General features: G+C 43.5%; 1 protein-coding gene across 5 annotated transcripts in view; it reads left to right on the forward strand.

The window, feature by feature from the left end:
* LOC126106779 (zinc finger matrin-type protein CG9776-like) overlaps window positions 1-18,153 on the forward strand; it is a 268,248-nt gene that overhangs the window by 160,510 nt on the left and 89,585 nt on the right. For all 5 annotated transcript variants that reach the window (XM_049913158.1, XM_049913157.1, XM_049913159.1 and 2 more), the window contains one exon: window positions 11,695-11,889. In XM_049913158.1, coding sequence (XP_049769115.1) covers window positions 11,695-11,889 — 195 coding nt within the window. The remainder of the gene's footprint in view (window positions 1-11,694; window positions 11,890-18,153) is intronic.

Consider the following 18,153-nt stretch of genomic DNA (forward strand, 5'->3'; position numbering starts at 1 on the left):
CGCGAGCCGCGACAGGCCGTAAACACGCACTATCAGAATGCGACAAACAATGCATGACACAATGCAGTAATGCATTTTCAGCTTAGAGTGACACGCAAACACCTATAACAAAGAAAACGACACTTATCAGATCAAAGCAAAATAAGCAATCGACTCAAACCAGACGAAGCACGTGAAAAAGGAAGGCTACCCCTATAAATACGGACGGAGCACCTGACGCATAGCAATGGCTACGTGGTAAAGCTTAACTGCTAAGCTTACGACTCGAACTCAACTACTGTAGCTGTATCGTCATTCATTTGACCTAAATTGTGTCTCATATTACAATGGACCAACTTTGTTTCGATTTGGAGGTGCGGCTTAAAACTTTTCTCTCCCCTCGAATTTCGAGTCTCAAATTTCAGGTGCGGCTTAGATTCGGGAATTTTTTTTTTCCTTTATTTCGAGTCTCATTTTTCAGGTGCGGCTTAGATTCGAATAAATACGGTAAGCAAATAGTTGCCTGAGCATCTCTGTGTTGCTTTTGTGCTTACTAAATGAACCCATAACAAAACTTGCTGCTCTTCTTTGAATCATCTTCTCTTTTTCCTCTATCAATCCTATCTGGTACAGATCCCAGCCTGATGAACAATATTCAAGTATTGATTGAACCACTGTTTTATAAGCTTGATGGGCTAAATTTCTTTCTGTGTATGTATTCATAATACAATACATTTGTTCATGTTGAGGGTCAATTACCATTTTCTGCACCAAGTGTCAATCCTCTGCAGCTCCTCCCCCATTTCACCACAATTTTTCAGCATTGCAACTTTTCTGTATATCACAGCATCATCCACAGAAAACCTAATGGACAATGAAAGCTTTGCTGCCTTTAAGAAAAAATCCTTTGATGAACTAGAGTACAAATACAAGCATGCACAAGGAGACCCCCCCCCCCCCCCCACACACACACACATACCTACCTACCTCTGTGTGCCTATACTGTGCCGGGTGGACAGATAATTCTGTCGTCGTAACTTTGGCAGATGGACTGGAGTCAGGTAGTATTGGAAGGGGTGGGTAGAGGGAGGAAATAGGAGGTATTGTTGTGGTCCAGCCAGCACAGTGTTGGTAGACAGGTGTGTGTGCACGAGGGGGGGGGGGGGGCAGTCTCATTTAATATTAAATTATTTACATTCTATCAGAACTATCCTCACTATAAGGGGCATTCAAAAAGAAACGAGCCGGAGGCATAATTACAGAAACCAGTACCTGTATGTTAAAAGTATTGGCCCTGGCTGTGGAGGCAGTTGTCCCACTGTGATACAAGGCAGTGAATGGCGGTCTCATAAAATTCCCGGGACTGCAGTGTTAACCAGTTCCGCATGTACAGCTGGACATCGTCATCCGAGGTGAATTGTTTGCCCCTCAGAGCCTTTTTAAGGGGACCAAAAATGGCGTAATCACAGCGAGAGAAGTCCGGACTGTATGGAGGGTGGCCGAAAACTCCCATTTGAATTTCAGCAGGAGTTCCACGACTGTGTTGGTCGTACGAGGCTTTGCTTTGTCGTGGAGCAGAATGACCCCACAGGTGAGACTGCCTGGTTGTTTTGATTTGATCGCTTGGCGAAAGATGGTCAAGGTTTGCGAGTAACTCCGGGCATTCACTGTAGTCCCGTGCTGCAGGAAGTGAATCAGAAGGGGGCCATCTTGGTCAAAGAAGAACATCAGCATAACCTCTCCTGCACGTGTGTGGATGGATGGCCTTGGCTTTTTTTGGCAGTGGTGACCCTGGATGCTTCCATTGGTGTGGTTGAAGACTGTGGGGCACACACTTTGCACATGTGCAGTCTTTCCTTAATGATGGTGTGAACACTTCTGATGCTTAATCTGACCACTGCGGCTACGACTTTCACTGTCGCTCGGCAGTCCTGGGTAATGAGTGCATCCACCAACTGGATGATGTCATCAGTAATGCATTGTGGTGCTCCAGTCAGTGCATCATCGGCTGACGACAACCGTCCTTCCCTGCAGTGCTTGTGCCACGCCTTGACCCTTGCAAGGGACATGCAGTGTTCGCTGTACACTTGTGACATTCATTGATGAATGTCCATTCCTCCAACTCCTTCCACTGTCAGAAAACGAACAACACCTCTTTGCTCTTCTATTGACTCCTCCATGTCACTGTTTGCAATGTGACTGGTAGCTTGGGACAATTGATGCACACTGCTGCTAGCTCTGTATAGTCATGTGACGTGCATGTGTGCCGTCTAGTAGTGGGTTGTGAACTTCCACACTCTGGTCAGAATCACCCCTCACGACACATTACACAATATTACTTTCCTGTCACCGGTTTGCACATTTCAAACTCCGGCTCGTTTCTTTTTGAACACCCATATATTCCCACGTGGAATGTTTCCCTCTGATTTTCCCTTCTATGATGCATGGAGAATTATGTTACGCTCCATACTGTACATTTACATCTTTTGTGACAAGTTCATGTGTATTCTTATTGTATGACATGTTCTACAGCCTTGAGCATCTCCTCACTGTGGATCTATGGAACCTCTTTGCTCTTCTGTTGACTCCTCCATGTCACTGTTTGCAATGTGACTGGTAGCTTGGGACAATTGATGCACACTGCTGCTAGCTCTGTATAGTCATGTGACGTGCATGTGTGCCGTCTAAACATTTTGCCATGTATTCTTTCGTGTTTGCTGCTATCTGATGCTTAATCTGTAAACTGATTTTCCCTTCTATGATGCATGGAGACAATAGCCTTTGAATTATGTTACGCTCCATACTGTACATTTACATCTTTTGTGACAAGTTCATGTGTATTCTTATTGTATGACATGTTCTGCAGCCTTGAGCATCTCCTCACTGTGGATCTATGGAACAAAAGTAAATATAATGTAATGTAATATCTCAGTACCGTGTCTCTCTCTCTCTCTCTCTCTCTCTCTCTCTCTCTCTCGGCACACTCTGAGGATGGCCTACAAGCTACATGGCTGAAATATCAGTGGAAGAGACTGAATTCGCATGGCTGTGTGCTCAAAATTATTAGACTATGCATTACACCATTAAAAAATCTGGAACTGAATGATAGGATAAAGCTTTGTGCAAGATCAGAGCCCTAGGTTGAAAGCTGGTATAAAGCAAATACAAAAATAGCGATGTTTTGAGAGTTTTGTAAACAATTATTCTTTTTTTGCATACGAATTTGTTGCTCTGGTTGGGACATAGGTGATACCAGAAAATAACTGAAATCAAAGCAGTAGATGGAAGATTCTGATTCTGGACCAGAATGGTGAAGTTTATTTCTATTGTCAAAAAAATATTGACTGACGTTTCTGGGTTGCAAATATCAGTATTTTTATTGATTGCCTTGCAAAGGGTAAATAGCCAAATGAAAAAGGTGAAGTGAGGCCTCGACTGCAGAACCAAAAAAAAAAAAAAAAAGTAGGGCAACGAAGAAGGCTTTGGCGATGAGGCAGCTGAGAGATGTGAAGTACGCACTTCCGGTATTTACCCTAGTCACGTATTTGTCATCATCCGAAGTCCATGTTGTTGTTGGGGTCGTCTCCTGTCAGAAGAATTATTTGATGCAGCTTTCCATTGTACTCTTATCTCGTGAAAGCCACTTCATCTCCGCATAACTGGCGCTACCTACATCCATTTGAACCTGCTTACTTTATTCCGGACTTGATCTCACTGTGTAATTTTTACACCGCACCCTTCCCTGCATTACCAAATTGGTGATTTCTTAGTGCCTCAGAATGTGTCACATCAGCATATTCCTTCTTACAGTCAAGTTGTTCCATACATTTCCTCCTTCTTGATGGGCACAGTACCTTCTATTTATCTATTTCACTTCCATGTAACGTTACCCTCCATACAGATACTTTAAGATAAGACTTCTTAAAATTTCAATTTACATTCAATGTTATCAAATTTATATTTTTCTGGAATATCAACAATGTAGGAAAAGACAGATTGCTACTTACCCCATAAAGAAGATACGTCAAGATGCAGACTGGCACAACTAAGAGACACTCACAAATGGCTTTCAGCCATAGTCTTAATCAGTAAATAGAGACAATCACACAGCATTGTTTGTACGTATCTCTCTTTACTGTCCCCCAGGAGGCTCACGGTCCTTTTGTGAGTTTGCGCATGGCGCACACGGGGCCCCGAGCTATTGCAGCCCATTCTTCGTTCCTTGGCTGCATTTCCTTCTCCCTGCCCCCTCCCTCCCTATCCTTGCTCCTTCCCCGTTGCCACCTCCTTCCCCTCTCTCGATGTTCTGATTTATGTCGACCTGGCTATCCACCTGCTTTCCTGTATTGGTTGCAATTTTGTTCTTTAAGCCCATTCTTTCAACCTTTTTGGCGTTTAGGTCCCCACGTGACATTTGACCTCCACTGTAAAATTTCCTGTTTTTAGTGTGAGCCATATGGGGAAGTACTCCCTCCCTAGCATCTACAGCGTGGATTCCTCTCCCCCCTTCCTTCCCCTCTCCCCTTCCCCACTGTAGCCCCCTTCCACCCTGCTAGGTCACCAGCACGTGTAGCCAGTACATGTGGTGGAGCTGTTATGTACCCATATAGCTGAGCCCCCCTGACAATACAGGGATCACACTACTGATACCTGAGCTGTTCCCTCCCCACGTATGCCTAGGAGTAGTTGCTTGGCGCATGAAGTATCGAGCTGCAAAACTCTGGCCGTTCTCAAACAGCCGTCTCTTCGAATGGTGACGGATCCTTGAATGCTGCTTCTTATGACCTGGCAACCTTCCCCTCCCTGGCTACACTGTGGGACATGGGCCAGGCTCACCATCTTGGGATGAAACCCTTGCCCCATTACCTCACCTGTACTAGTATGGATGGGGACACATTCACCGCCACAAAGCCATTGTTTTTCGTGGAAAATATTGAGGCCAAGTTTGGTGATGTGGAGTCTCATAGTAAGATGCGGTCGGGCTCCCTGTTGATCAGAGCTGCTTCTGCCACTCAATCCGCAGCTCTTTGTGCCTGTGATCGTCTCGGCAATGTCCCAGTGTCTATCACTCCTCACCAGCATCTGAATACGGTCCAGGGAGTAATTTTTCATAGGGACCTCATCCTACAAACTGATGAGGAACTCCGGGCTAATCTGGAGTGGTGTAGCATATATTTTGTTCAATGTGTGCAGAAGGGTCACAGACAACCTCACCGACACTGGTGCCTTCATTGCGTCTTTTGACGGGGATACCCTCCCAGAGAAGGTTAAGGTCGTGCTACAGATGTGACGTGAAGCCGTATATCCCTTCACCTATGCAATGCTTTCAGTCTTGCATTTTGGGCATATGTCTTCCTGCTGTAAAGCGGACCTTTTGTGTGGTGACTGTGGCCGCCCACTCAGTGATGGAAGCCTCTGTGTTCTGGTGCCTGTGTGTGTCAATTGTGCTGACCACCACTCCCCTCACTCACCGCATTGCCCAGCTTACAAGAGAGAAAAGAAGATCCGAGAATACAAGTCCCTGGATTGCCAGTCTTATGCTGAGACTTCATCGAATGTCACTATCTTCAACTTTTGCCTCTGTTACTTCCTTTCCTCCTCCTCCTCCTCCTCCCTCATCCTTACCCCAGCCCTGTCCCACTCTCCCCTCCTCCTCCCCTGCAGTTCCCATGACCTCCCGTCAGTGAGCCGCTGCCCCTCCCCAGCTGAAGAAGTGCCCCCCCTTCTTTGGCATCTGCCGGTGACCAGGCTCCCTCCCAGGACCCGTCTCCCCGGCGTCTCTCAGGCCAGAAGACTGTTATCACCACTTGGCCACAAGGCGCACCATCTGTACGCCCCCAGGTCTCTTTCGTTCCAGATCTTGCAGAAGCCTGTACTCCCCCTGTGCCCTGCCCTCCTCCACCTAAGAAAGAGAAGAAGAAGAAACATAATACCAAGACAAGACACCCTCGTGCCCCAAAGGTGCCATCTTCCCCTTTGCAACCTGAGTCTGACATCTCATTTATGGATGTCACCCCATCATTCTTGGTGAGTACTATTGAACGAGTCACCAGACCTCCTTTGAACGAGTCACCAGACCTCCTCCTCGGCTCCTTCGTGCCTACATTGGACTCACACCACACGATCATCCAGTGGAATTGCAACGGATACTATCGTCACCTACTGGAAATGCAACATCTTGTCTCTTCTTATTCTGCCTTCTGTCTCGTTTTTCAAGAAACGGTTTTCCATGATGACCACTATCCAACTTTTTGTGGTTATTGTGCATTCTGTCGGAACCGTACTCGCTCCAGGGTAGCATCTGGTGGGGTCTGCACTTTGATTTGCTCCGATGTCATCAGTGACCTGGTACATTTATGTACCACCTTTGAAGCGATAGCGGTTTGAGTGCAAACATATCCGGCAATCGCCATTTGCAATGTCTATCTCCCTCCAGGGAGGCCACTTGCTTACGTTGCACTGTTTACCTTAATCTAGCAACTCCCACCCCCGTTTCTCGTCCTCGGGGACTTCAGTGTCCATCACCCACTATGGGGAAGTGTCACTTCAACGGGTAGGGGTATCCTAATTGACCAACTTATCACAGACCTCGATTTGTGTCTTCTCAATGATGGTTCACCTACCCTCTTCAGTGTCGCTCATGGCACCTACTCTGCTATCGATCTCACGATCTCCTCCCCTGCCCTCGTTGCTTCCCTACATTGGTCATTACATGATGACCTTTGTACAGTGATTACTTTCCGGTGATTTTATCGTTCCCCTGCTGCCGCCAGGCAGACAGGCCCCCACATTCGGCATTCCGCAGGGTCAGTTGGCCTTTATATACGTCTGCTGTCCACTTTAACCCCCCCCCCCCCTCCCCCTCTCGAATTCATTTCATGTAGTCGTGCAAGGCATCTCTGCCACTTTCTTCATGCTGTTGGCACTGCTGTCCCCCTATCCATAGGGCCCCTCGTCATCGGCCAGTACCGTGTTCGACCAAGGATGTCGCAGTCGCAGTCGCAGTCACTGTCCGGGACCGCCAGTGGGCATTGCAACGATTTAAGTGACACCCTTCATAGACCAACCTCCTCACTTTTAAGCGTCGCTGTGCTAAGGCTTTTTACCTTATTAAACAGAGTAAAAAGGAATGTTGGGAGCACTATGTTTCTTCCCTGGGAATGTATGTCTCTTCATTGCAGGTTTGGTCAAAGCTCTGTAACCTTCTGGGCCCCCAGCGATAATCAACTGTCCAAGGTCTGAACCTCCAAGGTCCTCTGTGCACTGATCCGTTGGTCCTCGCAGAACACCTCGCAACACAGCTTGCGATGGCATTGTCATCTTCTTCCTACCCTACCACCTTTCTCCAGCAGAAACGGAGAGTTGAACAGACCCCCTCTGTTTCATCCAGCACCATGTTGAGCCCTATAATGCACCCTTCGCTGAGAGGGAATTGGTGCAACCTCATAGCTCTTCACGAGACAGCCCCTGGGCTGGACTCCGTCCACAACCAGATGATCCAACACTTGGACGTTCCCCAGAGGCAACAGCTCCTCAGGGTCTCCAACTACATAGGCTCACGGGTGCTTTTCCATCACAATGGTGAGACAGTAGCTATACCCATCCTTAACCCTGGGAAAAACCCAACGTCTTTCGGCAGCCACTGCCCAATTAGCCTTACAAATGTACTTTGTAAACTGCTCGAGAGTATGGTCAACTTCAAATTATGTTGGGTACTCGAACCTCGGGGCCTCTTATCCCCGTATCAGTGTGGCTTCTGGGCCCAACTGACTATTTACCCTGATTGGAATCAGCCATCTGACAGGCTGTTACTCACCAACAGCATCTCGTTACGTCTTCTTTGTCATGCATAAGGCATATGACGTGGCTTGGCACCATCACATTTTAGTTACCCTCCATGACTGGGGCATCCATGGTCCTATGCAGATTTTTATTCGCAAGTTTTTATCTCACTGGCTCTTCTGGGTTCGAATTGGCACTTCACTCAGTGTCCCTAAGATACGGGAGAACAGTATCCCACAGAGTTCTGTGCTGTGTCACACTCTTCCTCATTGCTATCAATGGGCTTGCAACCTCTGTTGGGCCTCTGGTTACCCCGGTGTTGCATGTTGACGATTTTTACATCTTGTGCAGCTCCCACTCGGTAGCGTCTGCTTAGTGCCAGCTGCAAGGTGCCATCTGACGGGCCACCAACCATGGCTTCCAGTTTTCTCCCTACAAAATGCAGGTTATTCATTCTTGTCGTCAACCCACCATACAGTACGATCCAGAACTTCATTTAGGCAACCAGCTCCTCAATGTTGTAGCACAGCCCCATTTCTTGGGCTCTGTTTATGATAACAAGCTGACATGGCTGCCCCATATTCGCCACCTAAAGACTACTTGTATGCGGAGGATTAGTGCTCTCCCCCTCCTGGCCCAGAAATCTTGGGGTGCAGACCGTTCCACTCTTCCCCATCTTTACCGTGCTCTGCTCGCATCCAGACTAGATTATGGTGGTCGAGTTTAGAGCTCAGCAGCTCCTTCCACTTTTAAACTCCTTGACACAGACATCATTGTGGGGTGGGTCTGGCTATTGGTGCCTTTTGTACTAGTCCTGTTGACAGTCTCCTCATAGAAGCGGGGATTCCCCCTCTACACATACAACAGACCCAGCTCCTTGTTTCTTACACAATCACCACTCACCTATTCCCTGACCATCCTGTGTACCCTGTGCTCTTCACCAATGAGGGACGCCTGCCTCCTGACAACCGCCCACGGGCGGGATTGCCGATTGGTATTTGTCTCGCTTCCCTCTGTCAGGATCTCCGTCTCGACTCCCTGGACTGCACCCCGTGTCTTCCCCCCCCCCCCCCCCCCTCCCCCCCCCCCCCCTCCGCCCCTCCTTGGATCCTTGGATGGTGCCTAGACTACGGATTAGGACTGATATATTCCAGGGTCGTAAGATCTCTGTCGCTCCTATAGTTTTCTGACATCGTGTATGGGCCATCCTTACAGAGTTCCAGGGTGCCACCATCTTTTACACTGATGGGTGGAAGATAATTATAAGGTGGGATACACTTTCACATCTCCTACTGGCTTCGAGCACTATTTATTGCCGGGATCATGTAGTGAGTTCCCAGTAGCGCTTCTAGCCATTAATAGGGCCCTCCTTTTTTATTCCCAGGCCTCCCTCCACAGTGTTTTAATTTGTTCAGACTCCATGAGCAGCCTGCTGGTTATCAACCGATGCTACCATCATCACACTTTAGTCTCTGCTATCCATGACCTCTCTGTGCTCTGCCTGTTTAGGTGTTTTTCTCTGGGTCCCAAGTCATATGGGCATCCAAGGGAATGAATTGGCTGATCGTTTGGCTAGAGAAGCTGAATCTTATCCCCCCCCCCCCCCCCCAATTTCCTTTCGTGTTTCCAGCTGTGGATATGTGGATCTACGTCAAATCTCTCTGTCATCTGAAGCGCTACTGCTCATATTAATAAACTCGGCACAATTGAGGAGTCTAGTCCAGTTTGGAGCTCTTCCTTTCGCTCCTCTGGAAGGAGTCCACTGTTTTACGCCATTTACACATTGGTCATACGCGGCTCACTCATTGTTCCCTTCTATGTAACGACCCACCCCACAATGTGGTTGTGGAGCCAGACTAATGATATCTCACATATTGGTGGAGTGACCCCTTCTTTCGGCCCTTCATGTTAAGTATAGTCTTCCCGATTCCTTAAATTTAATATTGCCAGATGATCTACAGATGGTTGAACTGGTCCTCGGTTTCCTATGTGAAAGTGGGTTTTATTTCCAGATATAAGGTTCTCCTTTAGTCTTGGAGCAGGGGCAGATTTTTTGTGGTTGGGAGTTCTTTTACCGTCTTCTCGATCTGTGACCCCATGGCTGCCCTCATTTTTTCCAGTTTGTAGATTTGGTTTCACCTTTTATGCCTTTACTGCATGTGTTCAATGTTCATTATTTTATAATTTGACTCCCCTGACTGGATCCGTCCACTTTTAGCAGACTCTCTTTCTTCTGTAACTCACTTCAGGATCACTGGACTGATGACCTCGCTGTTTGGTCCTGTAAACCCCTCACCCCCTCAATCAATCAATCAGTCAGTCTCTTTACTGATGAAGGCTGTGGCCAAAAGCTATATGTGAGTATCTTTTAATCGTATCTGTCTTCAACTTGACATGCCTTGTTTATGGTAAGTAGCAATCTACATTGTTGATATTCCTACCTGGAGTTTCCATTGTTATATTTTTCCAGAATGCTTTTGTTGATAGTGCCTAATTGCATTATGGTGGTGCAGAATGAATGCACGGATTTGAGTTGCATAGTAGAAGTGGAGAGGAGTGGTTAGTCACCCCTGAGAGCTGTTATTCTGGCAGTTTGAGCATCCAGTTTCAGTAACAATGATGCAGTGGACAGCATCACGTTATCATTCAGTGGCTTTTCCGTTCACAGTTCAATGTTGAGTGTAGTGTTTCAATACGTGATCGCAGCACAATATGTCGTCAGGTTTATTCTCTTCGTACAACAGGATCGTAAACCACTTTACATGACTAAAGTGACTGTATGGTGTGGAATTTCCATGTTGCAGTGCTACAGAGATTTTTTTGGTCACAACTTGAGCCTTTGGGTATCAAGATGGCTGAAATGTGATTCCAGCTAAATAGAGCAGCAGCCCACATGGCTAATGCATCCATGGCAGTTGTTCAAGAAATGCTTCCTCAACACTTGAGTGCATGTTTTGCCTTCGACAATCTCTACTGGCGTGTACGTTTATCAGCTCTTGCTGTTTGCAACTTCTTATTATAGCCCAATTTGAAAAGCATATTTTACTGTTGCAAACCTTGTTCACTCGACAATCTGAAGGTTGCAGTATGTGAAGAAATTGCAACTGTTTCGCAGGACACTTTAACAAAAGTTATGCAGAATTCAAAGAAAGACTTTTAAACAATGGAAAATCCAGTATTGAATAATATCGTTAAGGAAAGACATGTAATGTATTTGCACAAAGGAGGATACAAGCTTTCCATGTTATCTTTCAAAATAATTGCAATTCTTGAATTGGATAACTTTCATGTCGTATTGGTGCAAATACATTTTATATGTGATCAAAATAAACCTAATCATAGCAGTTAAATTTGTGTGTTCTTTTTGCATTGTTCTCTATATCCTCCTTACTTCAGCCGTCATCAACTATTTTACTGCCAAAATAAAAAAAACTCATCTACTAGTATTGGTATCTCATTTTGTAATCTAATCCCCTCTGCACATGCTGTTCTGTTACACGTCATTATCCTTGTTTTACATTTGTTGCTGTTCATCTTCTCTACAGAAATTTGTAGGAAAAAACTGTTGCAAGTCTAATGAAGAGGTTTTATAGGTATTTTACAGACCTTCCGGAACTGTACTTTCTGTATGGAAAAACATTGACCAAAGTTAATTTATTTAAAATGAGACCAAAAAAAATCACAGTGTCTCACTTTTGGTGATAGCCTGCACAGTATCTCACTGTCTGGGTAAATGCATTGGAATTGGCAACAATAAATGAGAGTATTATGAGCTGTGACAATCTTATGCAAATCTCGAAAAGACTCTAACGCATCCAGTACAGAAAGTTAATGCGGTTTTATTTGCCAATATGACAGAAAGCACTGGATATCAATCCTGTGCCAATTTACTAACCAGAGGGGTGTAATTTGTAAAGTTGTATTCTATTTCAGGCTTTTGTTGAGCAAAATCCACACTGGGAAATGGATTGGTTATCTGACCGAGAGAAGGCGTATGAAGAGAAGCAGCACAAGGGTTCTTCAAAAGATGACCAAAATGAAAGCAAGACATCTATCAGAGATCATTCCACCAAGAAGCAGCTCCGTGAGAGGAACTCCAGAAGGAAACGACAAATGGCCACTGGGAAGGTAATGAGATTTAATTCTGTTGTTGTACCAATATTTCCGTAGTTAAAAAAAAAATAGATAGCAGAGAGGGTCGAAAGAGAGATTCTAAAGCAGAAACATTGGCAGACTAATGAGTGGAGGGGGGGGGGGGTCATGCCCCTGGCATTATTTGGTCCTTGGGGCGTCCAAATCTCAAGGGCCTTGATGTTTGGAGGCCCCTCAGAACCAGACCTTTTTTTCATCAAATCCCAAACAAGACCAAAATATGTTCATTATATAAGATGCAGTTTGGAGTTTGAGACAAAACATAAATGTACTAGTGAACCTGCCAATGCTTTGCAACTGCTAAATATATATGGTAATTAGAAGTCCTAATATCCTTTTCTCTTTCTGTCCACTTCCTCCTCCTCTCCTCTCCTCTCCTCTCCTCTCCTCTCCTCTCTCTTTGTTCATTTTGTTCACCTCTCTCTGTCCATCTCTTCCTTCCCTATATCGATGTACATTTATTCCCCCTCCCCCTCTACCTTCTCTGTCCACCTCCTCTTCCAACCTCTTGCTGACCTTGAGCCACGTGTATTATTATTCTTATTCCAAACAAAATTGGTTGGGGTCATTGATATACAGGGGTTGACAGACCTCTCCAGGGGCTTGATCTGTGAGAATAGTAGCTTTACTGACAGTATTTTGCATAGATTTAATGTGCAAATCTGGTTGCATTAAAACATTTTGGACGATTCATATTCTGTAGTATTCATAAGCAATTAAGCCATAAATACAAATTTCCTGTCTTCTGTTAAAAGCAGCTGCAAGAAAACAACAAAATGGCAAGCATAGTTGTGTATACAATTTTTGTTTAAAAATATATTATATAATTAGAAAGAATATATTTGTGATAAACAGCCAGCCTATGGTTTCAACGACCTGCTACTTAGTTCATTCTACTGTTGCCAGTTAGCATTTTTTGCTGTTTCGTGTTTCACTGCAAAGTATTACTACTGGCTTAGGCTCGTGAAGTTGTTGCAACAGTACCGCATTGCTTCATAGCATTTTGGTGCAGTTGTTGCAGTGTTACATCTGCTTGCTGTCTTCTAAAAGGAATAGTGGTTATTCCAGTGAGGAAGAATGTGAGGAAGACACCAACGATGACTGCTGGTTGCAGTTACTGCTACTTAGCTAAAATTGACTGCGAAAAAGAAAATTAAACCATATGTTTTCACAGCACAGAAAAGCATTTTCCTTCTCGCAATCGGTCTTAACAGAAAACCCCTACATTGTTGTTTAAAAAACTATATAGCCTATGTCTGTCTGAATGTTTATTAGAGTATCGGGGTAAAAATTTAAGGTAAATCACTCATGAATTTTTGAGGGTGGTTTGACAAGTCTGGTAAATTTACATGAAAGAAGAGAACATTTTTGTTGCACGCTATGAAAATCCTGGTTTTAATGAAGACTTTGTTGTAACACTGTGAGGGAAGGGGGAGACAGCAATGATGAGAAAATTACTGAGATTCGACATATTTCCCATACATCTAACTTTGATTCCTAGCCATTCAGTGATACTGCACATTGCCCAGTATATATTCCATAGCATATCAGAGTGCTTATTATTGAGAAGGGTAGTGAAGTATATAAAAACAAGGAGGGACCTTTCGAATCTATAGAGAGACCAGGTGAACACAATAAAGGAACACATCATTGTTTAACTTGATTGTGGCTTTACATTTAAACATCACTAAATATGTAAGGAAATATACTCACCATCAATAAACAAACTATAATGTATTTGCTGCCCATTAGTTGCATCTGAGGGTGATACCATCAACAAGAAGTTTATTTCTGGCTTCTGTCCACCTTGAAAATAGAATCCGAGGATATCAAAGCATGAATCATCACCTGAACATATATCAGAGTCAGAAAATGGGAAACGCTGTGTAGGCACGGAACATAATAACACAACTGACAAAAGATAATCGGAAGATTGTGAATGAAGTGACCAAGAAATTATGAAACATTTTATGTAATATTTTAGATATTACACCATTTTTAACCCAGTAAAACCTTGTTTTCCGTGGTCATCGTGAATACATTTCATAGGAAAACAGAGGAAATTTCATAGAATTGGTGTAGTTTATGGTGAAATATAATAGGAGCATTGTTTAAAACTTGAGTAGCCCACAGGTGGGTCAAGAAGATTACCTTTTTATTTGTCAGAAGGGATACATAATGATTTTATTTTTTGTGAACGCGTTAAAAAAAATTATTGCAGGTATAAAAAAAGGCTAAATATTGCAGAACAAGTTTTGAAAGCACTCCTGATGAAAGCAGAACTGCACAAGTGAGCTAAATAATGAGATACATCCCTGTAGAGGACAACATTGCAGAATTTCGAGAATGTTTCATAGGTTTTTATCTTTTTGTCAGGAAAGGCAGAGGATGTGTCAGAAGATATTCAACAGCATCAGGAACAAGCTGGACTGGATATTGTGTTGTATAGGTTATGACAATGCCACATCAGTGTCAGATGTACGTAGAGGAGTACAATGAGAAATTTGAAAAGTCAATCCAGAATCTGTTCAGTCCCTGTGCTAATCATTCCTTAAATCTTTGTGGAGTTCATGCATTCTCATGTGCTTCCTTTACCATCACCTTTTATGACTGTAGAGAAGTTATATTCATTCTTCTTGTCTTCTACATATAGATGAGAATTACTTGCAGAGGAAATGGGGGAGGGGGGGGGGATATTTGAAATGATTGTCTTGATACTCGCTGGAGTGCTCATTGCAATTCACATAAAGTCATAAAAGAAAACATGGAAACAATTACAGGCACGTTGGAATATGTGGAAGATCCATCGAAGGCAAACCTTAATATTAGATCTGCAATGTGATTACTCCTTCCAGCCATACGTGATTTTACCTTTTTGACCTACATCAAACTTTGACACACAGTACTGGAGGAAATAAATTTAGTCCAGTTATATTTACAGTTTCAAAAAAATGACTTTGGATAAAGGACTCGTCAAATTAAAAACCTTGAATGAGTCTTTAGCGATAGAACAAACTACAATTGCAGACAATGCTGTTACTTTTGGCACTAAAAAGGCAATGACATGGACATTAACACTGAGTGGTGAGGAAGGAAGTCAAACAATGTTGTGTACACTAACTCATGGTGTGGATTATCGATTCAAGAAGTAGTTCGTTGGTCAGTGTTTTAATGCATAGACCAGTTCATACAAGAATTTTCACAATACAAGGGCATGAAGAAAATCACCTAAATTTTTATAATGTTGTGTTGTTGTGGTCTTCAGTCCTGAGACTGGTTTGATGCAGCTCTCCATGCTACTCTATCCTGTGCAAGCGTCTTCATCTCCCAGTACCTACTGCAACCTACATCCTTCTGAATCTGCTTAGTGTATTCATCTCGTGGTCTCCTTCTACGATTTTTACCCTCCACGCTGCCCTCCAATGCTAAATTTGTGATCCCTTGATGCCTCAAAACATGTCCTACCAACCGATCCCTTCTTCTAGTCAAGTTGTGCCACAAACTTCTCTTCTCCCCAATCCTATTCAATACCTCCTCATTAGTTACGTGATCTACCCACTTTATCTTCAGCATTCTTCTGTAGCACCACATTTCGAAAGCTTCTATTCTCTTCTTGTCCATACTAGTTATCGTCCATGTTTCACTTCCATACATGGCTACACTCCATACAAATACTTTCAGAAACGACTTCCTGACACTTAAATCTATACTAGATGTTAACAAATTTCTCTTCTTCAAAAACGATTTCCTTGCCATTGCCAGTCTACATTTTATATCCTCTCTACTTCGACCATCATCAGTTATTTTACTCCCTAAATAGCAAAACTCCTTTACTACTTTAAGTGTCTCATTTCTTAATCTAATTCCCTCAGCATCACCCGACTTAATTCGACTACGTTCCATTATCCTTGTTTTACTTTTGTTGATGTTCATCTTATATCCTCCTTTCAACACACTGTCCATTCCGTTCAACTGCTCTTCCAAGTCCTTTGCTGTCTCTGACAGAATTACAATGTCATCGGCGAACCTCAAAGTTTTTACTTCTTCTCCATGAATTTTAATACCTACTCCGAATTTTTCTTTTGTTTCCTTTACTGCTTGCTCAATATACAGATTGAATAACATCGGGGATAGGCTACAACCCTGTCTCACTCCTTTCCCGACCACTGCTTCCCTTTCATGCCCCTCGACTCTTATAACTGCCATCTGGTTTCTGTACAAATTGTAAATAGCCTTTCGCTCCCTGTATTTTACCCTTGCCGCCTTTAGAATGTGGAAGAGAGTATTCCAGTCAACATTGTCAAAAGCTTTCTCTAAGTCTACAAATGCTAGAAACGTAGGTTTGCCTTTTCTTAATCTTTCTTCTAAGATAAGTCGTAAGGTTAGTATTGCCTCACGTGTTCCAACATTTCTACGGAATCCAAACTGATCTTCCCCGAGGTCCGCTTCTACCAGTTTTTCCATTCGTCTGTAAAGAATTCGCGTTAGTATTTTGCAGCTGTGACTTAATAAACTGATAGTTCGGTAATTTTCACATCTGTCAACACCTGCTTTCTTTGGGATTGGAATTATTATATTCTTCTTGAAGTCTGAGGGTATTTCACCTGTCTCATACATCTTGCTCACCAGATGGTAGAGTTTTGTCAGGACTGGCTCTCCCAAGGCCGTCAGTAGTCCTAATAGAATGTTGTCTACTCCCGGGGCCTTGTTTCGACTCAGGTCTTTCAGTGCTCTGTCAAACTCTTCACGCAGTATCGTATCTCCCATTTCATCTTCATTTACATCCTCTTCCATTTCCATAATACTGTCCTCAAGTACATCGCCCTTGTATAGACCCTCTATATACTCCTTCCACCTTTCTGCCTTCCCTTCTTTGCTTAGAACTGGGTTTCCATCTGAGCTCTTGATATTCATACAAGTGGTTCTCTTCTCTCCAAAGGTCTCTTTAATTTTCCTGTAGGCAGTATCTATCTTACCCCTAGTGAGACAAGCCTCTACATCCTTACATTTGTCCTCTAGCCATCCCTGCTTAGCCATTTTGCACTTCCTGTCGATCTCATTTTTGAGACGTTTGTATTCCTTTTTGCCTGCTTCATTTACTGCATTTTTATATTTTCTCCTTTCATCTATTAAATTCAATATTTCTTCTGTTGCCCAAGGATTTCTATTAGCCCTCGTCTTTTTACCTACTTGATCCTCTGCTGCTTTCACTACTTCATCCCTCAGAGCTACCCATTCTTCTTCTACTGTATTTCTTTCCCCCCTTCCTGTCAATTGTTCCCTTATGCTCTCCCTGAAACTCTGTACAACCTCTGGTTCTTTCAGTTTATCCAGGTCCCATCTCCTTAAATTCCCACCTTTTTGCAGTTTCTTCAGTTTCAATCTGCAGTTCATAACCAAGAGATTGTGGTCAGAGTCCACATCTGCCCCTGGAAATGTCTTACAATTTAAAACCTGGTTCCTAAATCTCTGTCTTACCATTATATAATCTATCTGATACCTTTTAGTATCTCCAGGATTCTTCCAGGTATACAACCTTCTTTTATGATTCTTGAACCAAGTGTTAGCTATGATTAAGTTATGCTCTGTGCAAAATTCTACAAGGCGGCTTCCTCTTTCATTTCTTCCCCCCAATCCATATTCACCTACTATGTTTCCTTCTCTCCCTTTTCCTACTGACGAATTCCAGTCACCCATGACTATTAAATTTTCGTCTCCCTTCACTACCTGAATAATTTCTTTTATCTTGTCATACATTTTATCAATTTCTTCATCATCTGCAGAGCTAGTTGGCATATAAACGTGTACTACTGTAGTAGGCATGGGCTTTGTGTCTATCTTGGCCACAATAATGCGTTCACTATGCTGTTTGCAGTAGCTAACCCGCACTCCTATTTTTTATTCATTATTAAACCTACTCCTGCATTACCTCTATTTGATTTTGTATTCATAACCCTGTAATCACCTGACCAAAAGTCTTGTTCCTCGTGCCACCGAACTTCACTAATTCCCACTATATCTAACTTTAACCTATCCATTTCCCTTTTTAAATTTTCTAACCTACCTGCCCGATTAAGGGATCTGACATTCCACGCTCCGATCCGTAGAACGCCAGTTTTCTTTCTCCTGATAACGACGTCCTCTTGAGTAGTCCCCGCCCGGAGATCCGAATGGGGGACTATTTTACCTCCGGAATATTTTACCCAAGAGGACGCCATCATCATTTAATCATACAGTAAA

This window comes from Schistocerca cancellata, chromosome 10 (assembly GCF_023864275.1).
Source record: "Schistocerca cancellata isolate TAMUIC-IGC-003103 chromosome 10, iqSchCanc2.1, whole genome shotgun sequence".
NCBI classification, from domain to species: Eukaryota; Metazoa; Arthropoda; class Insecta; order Orthoptera; family Acrididae; genus Schistocerca; species Schistocerca cancellata.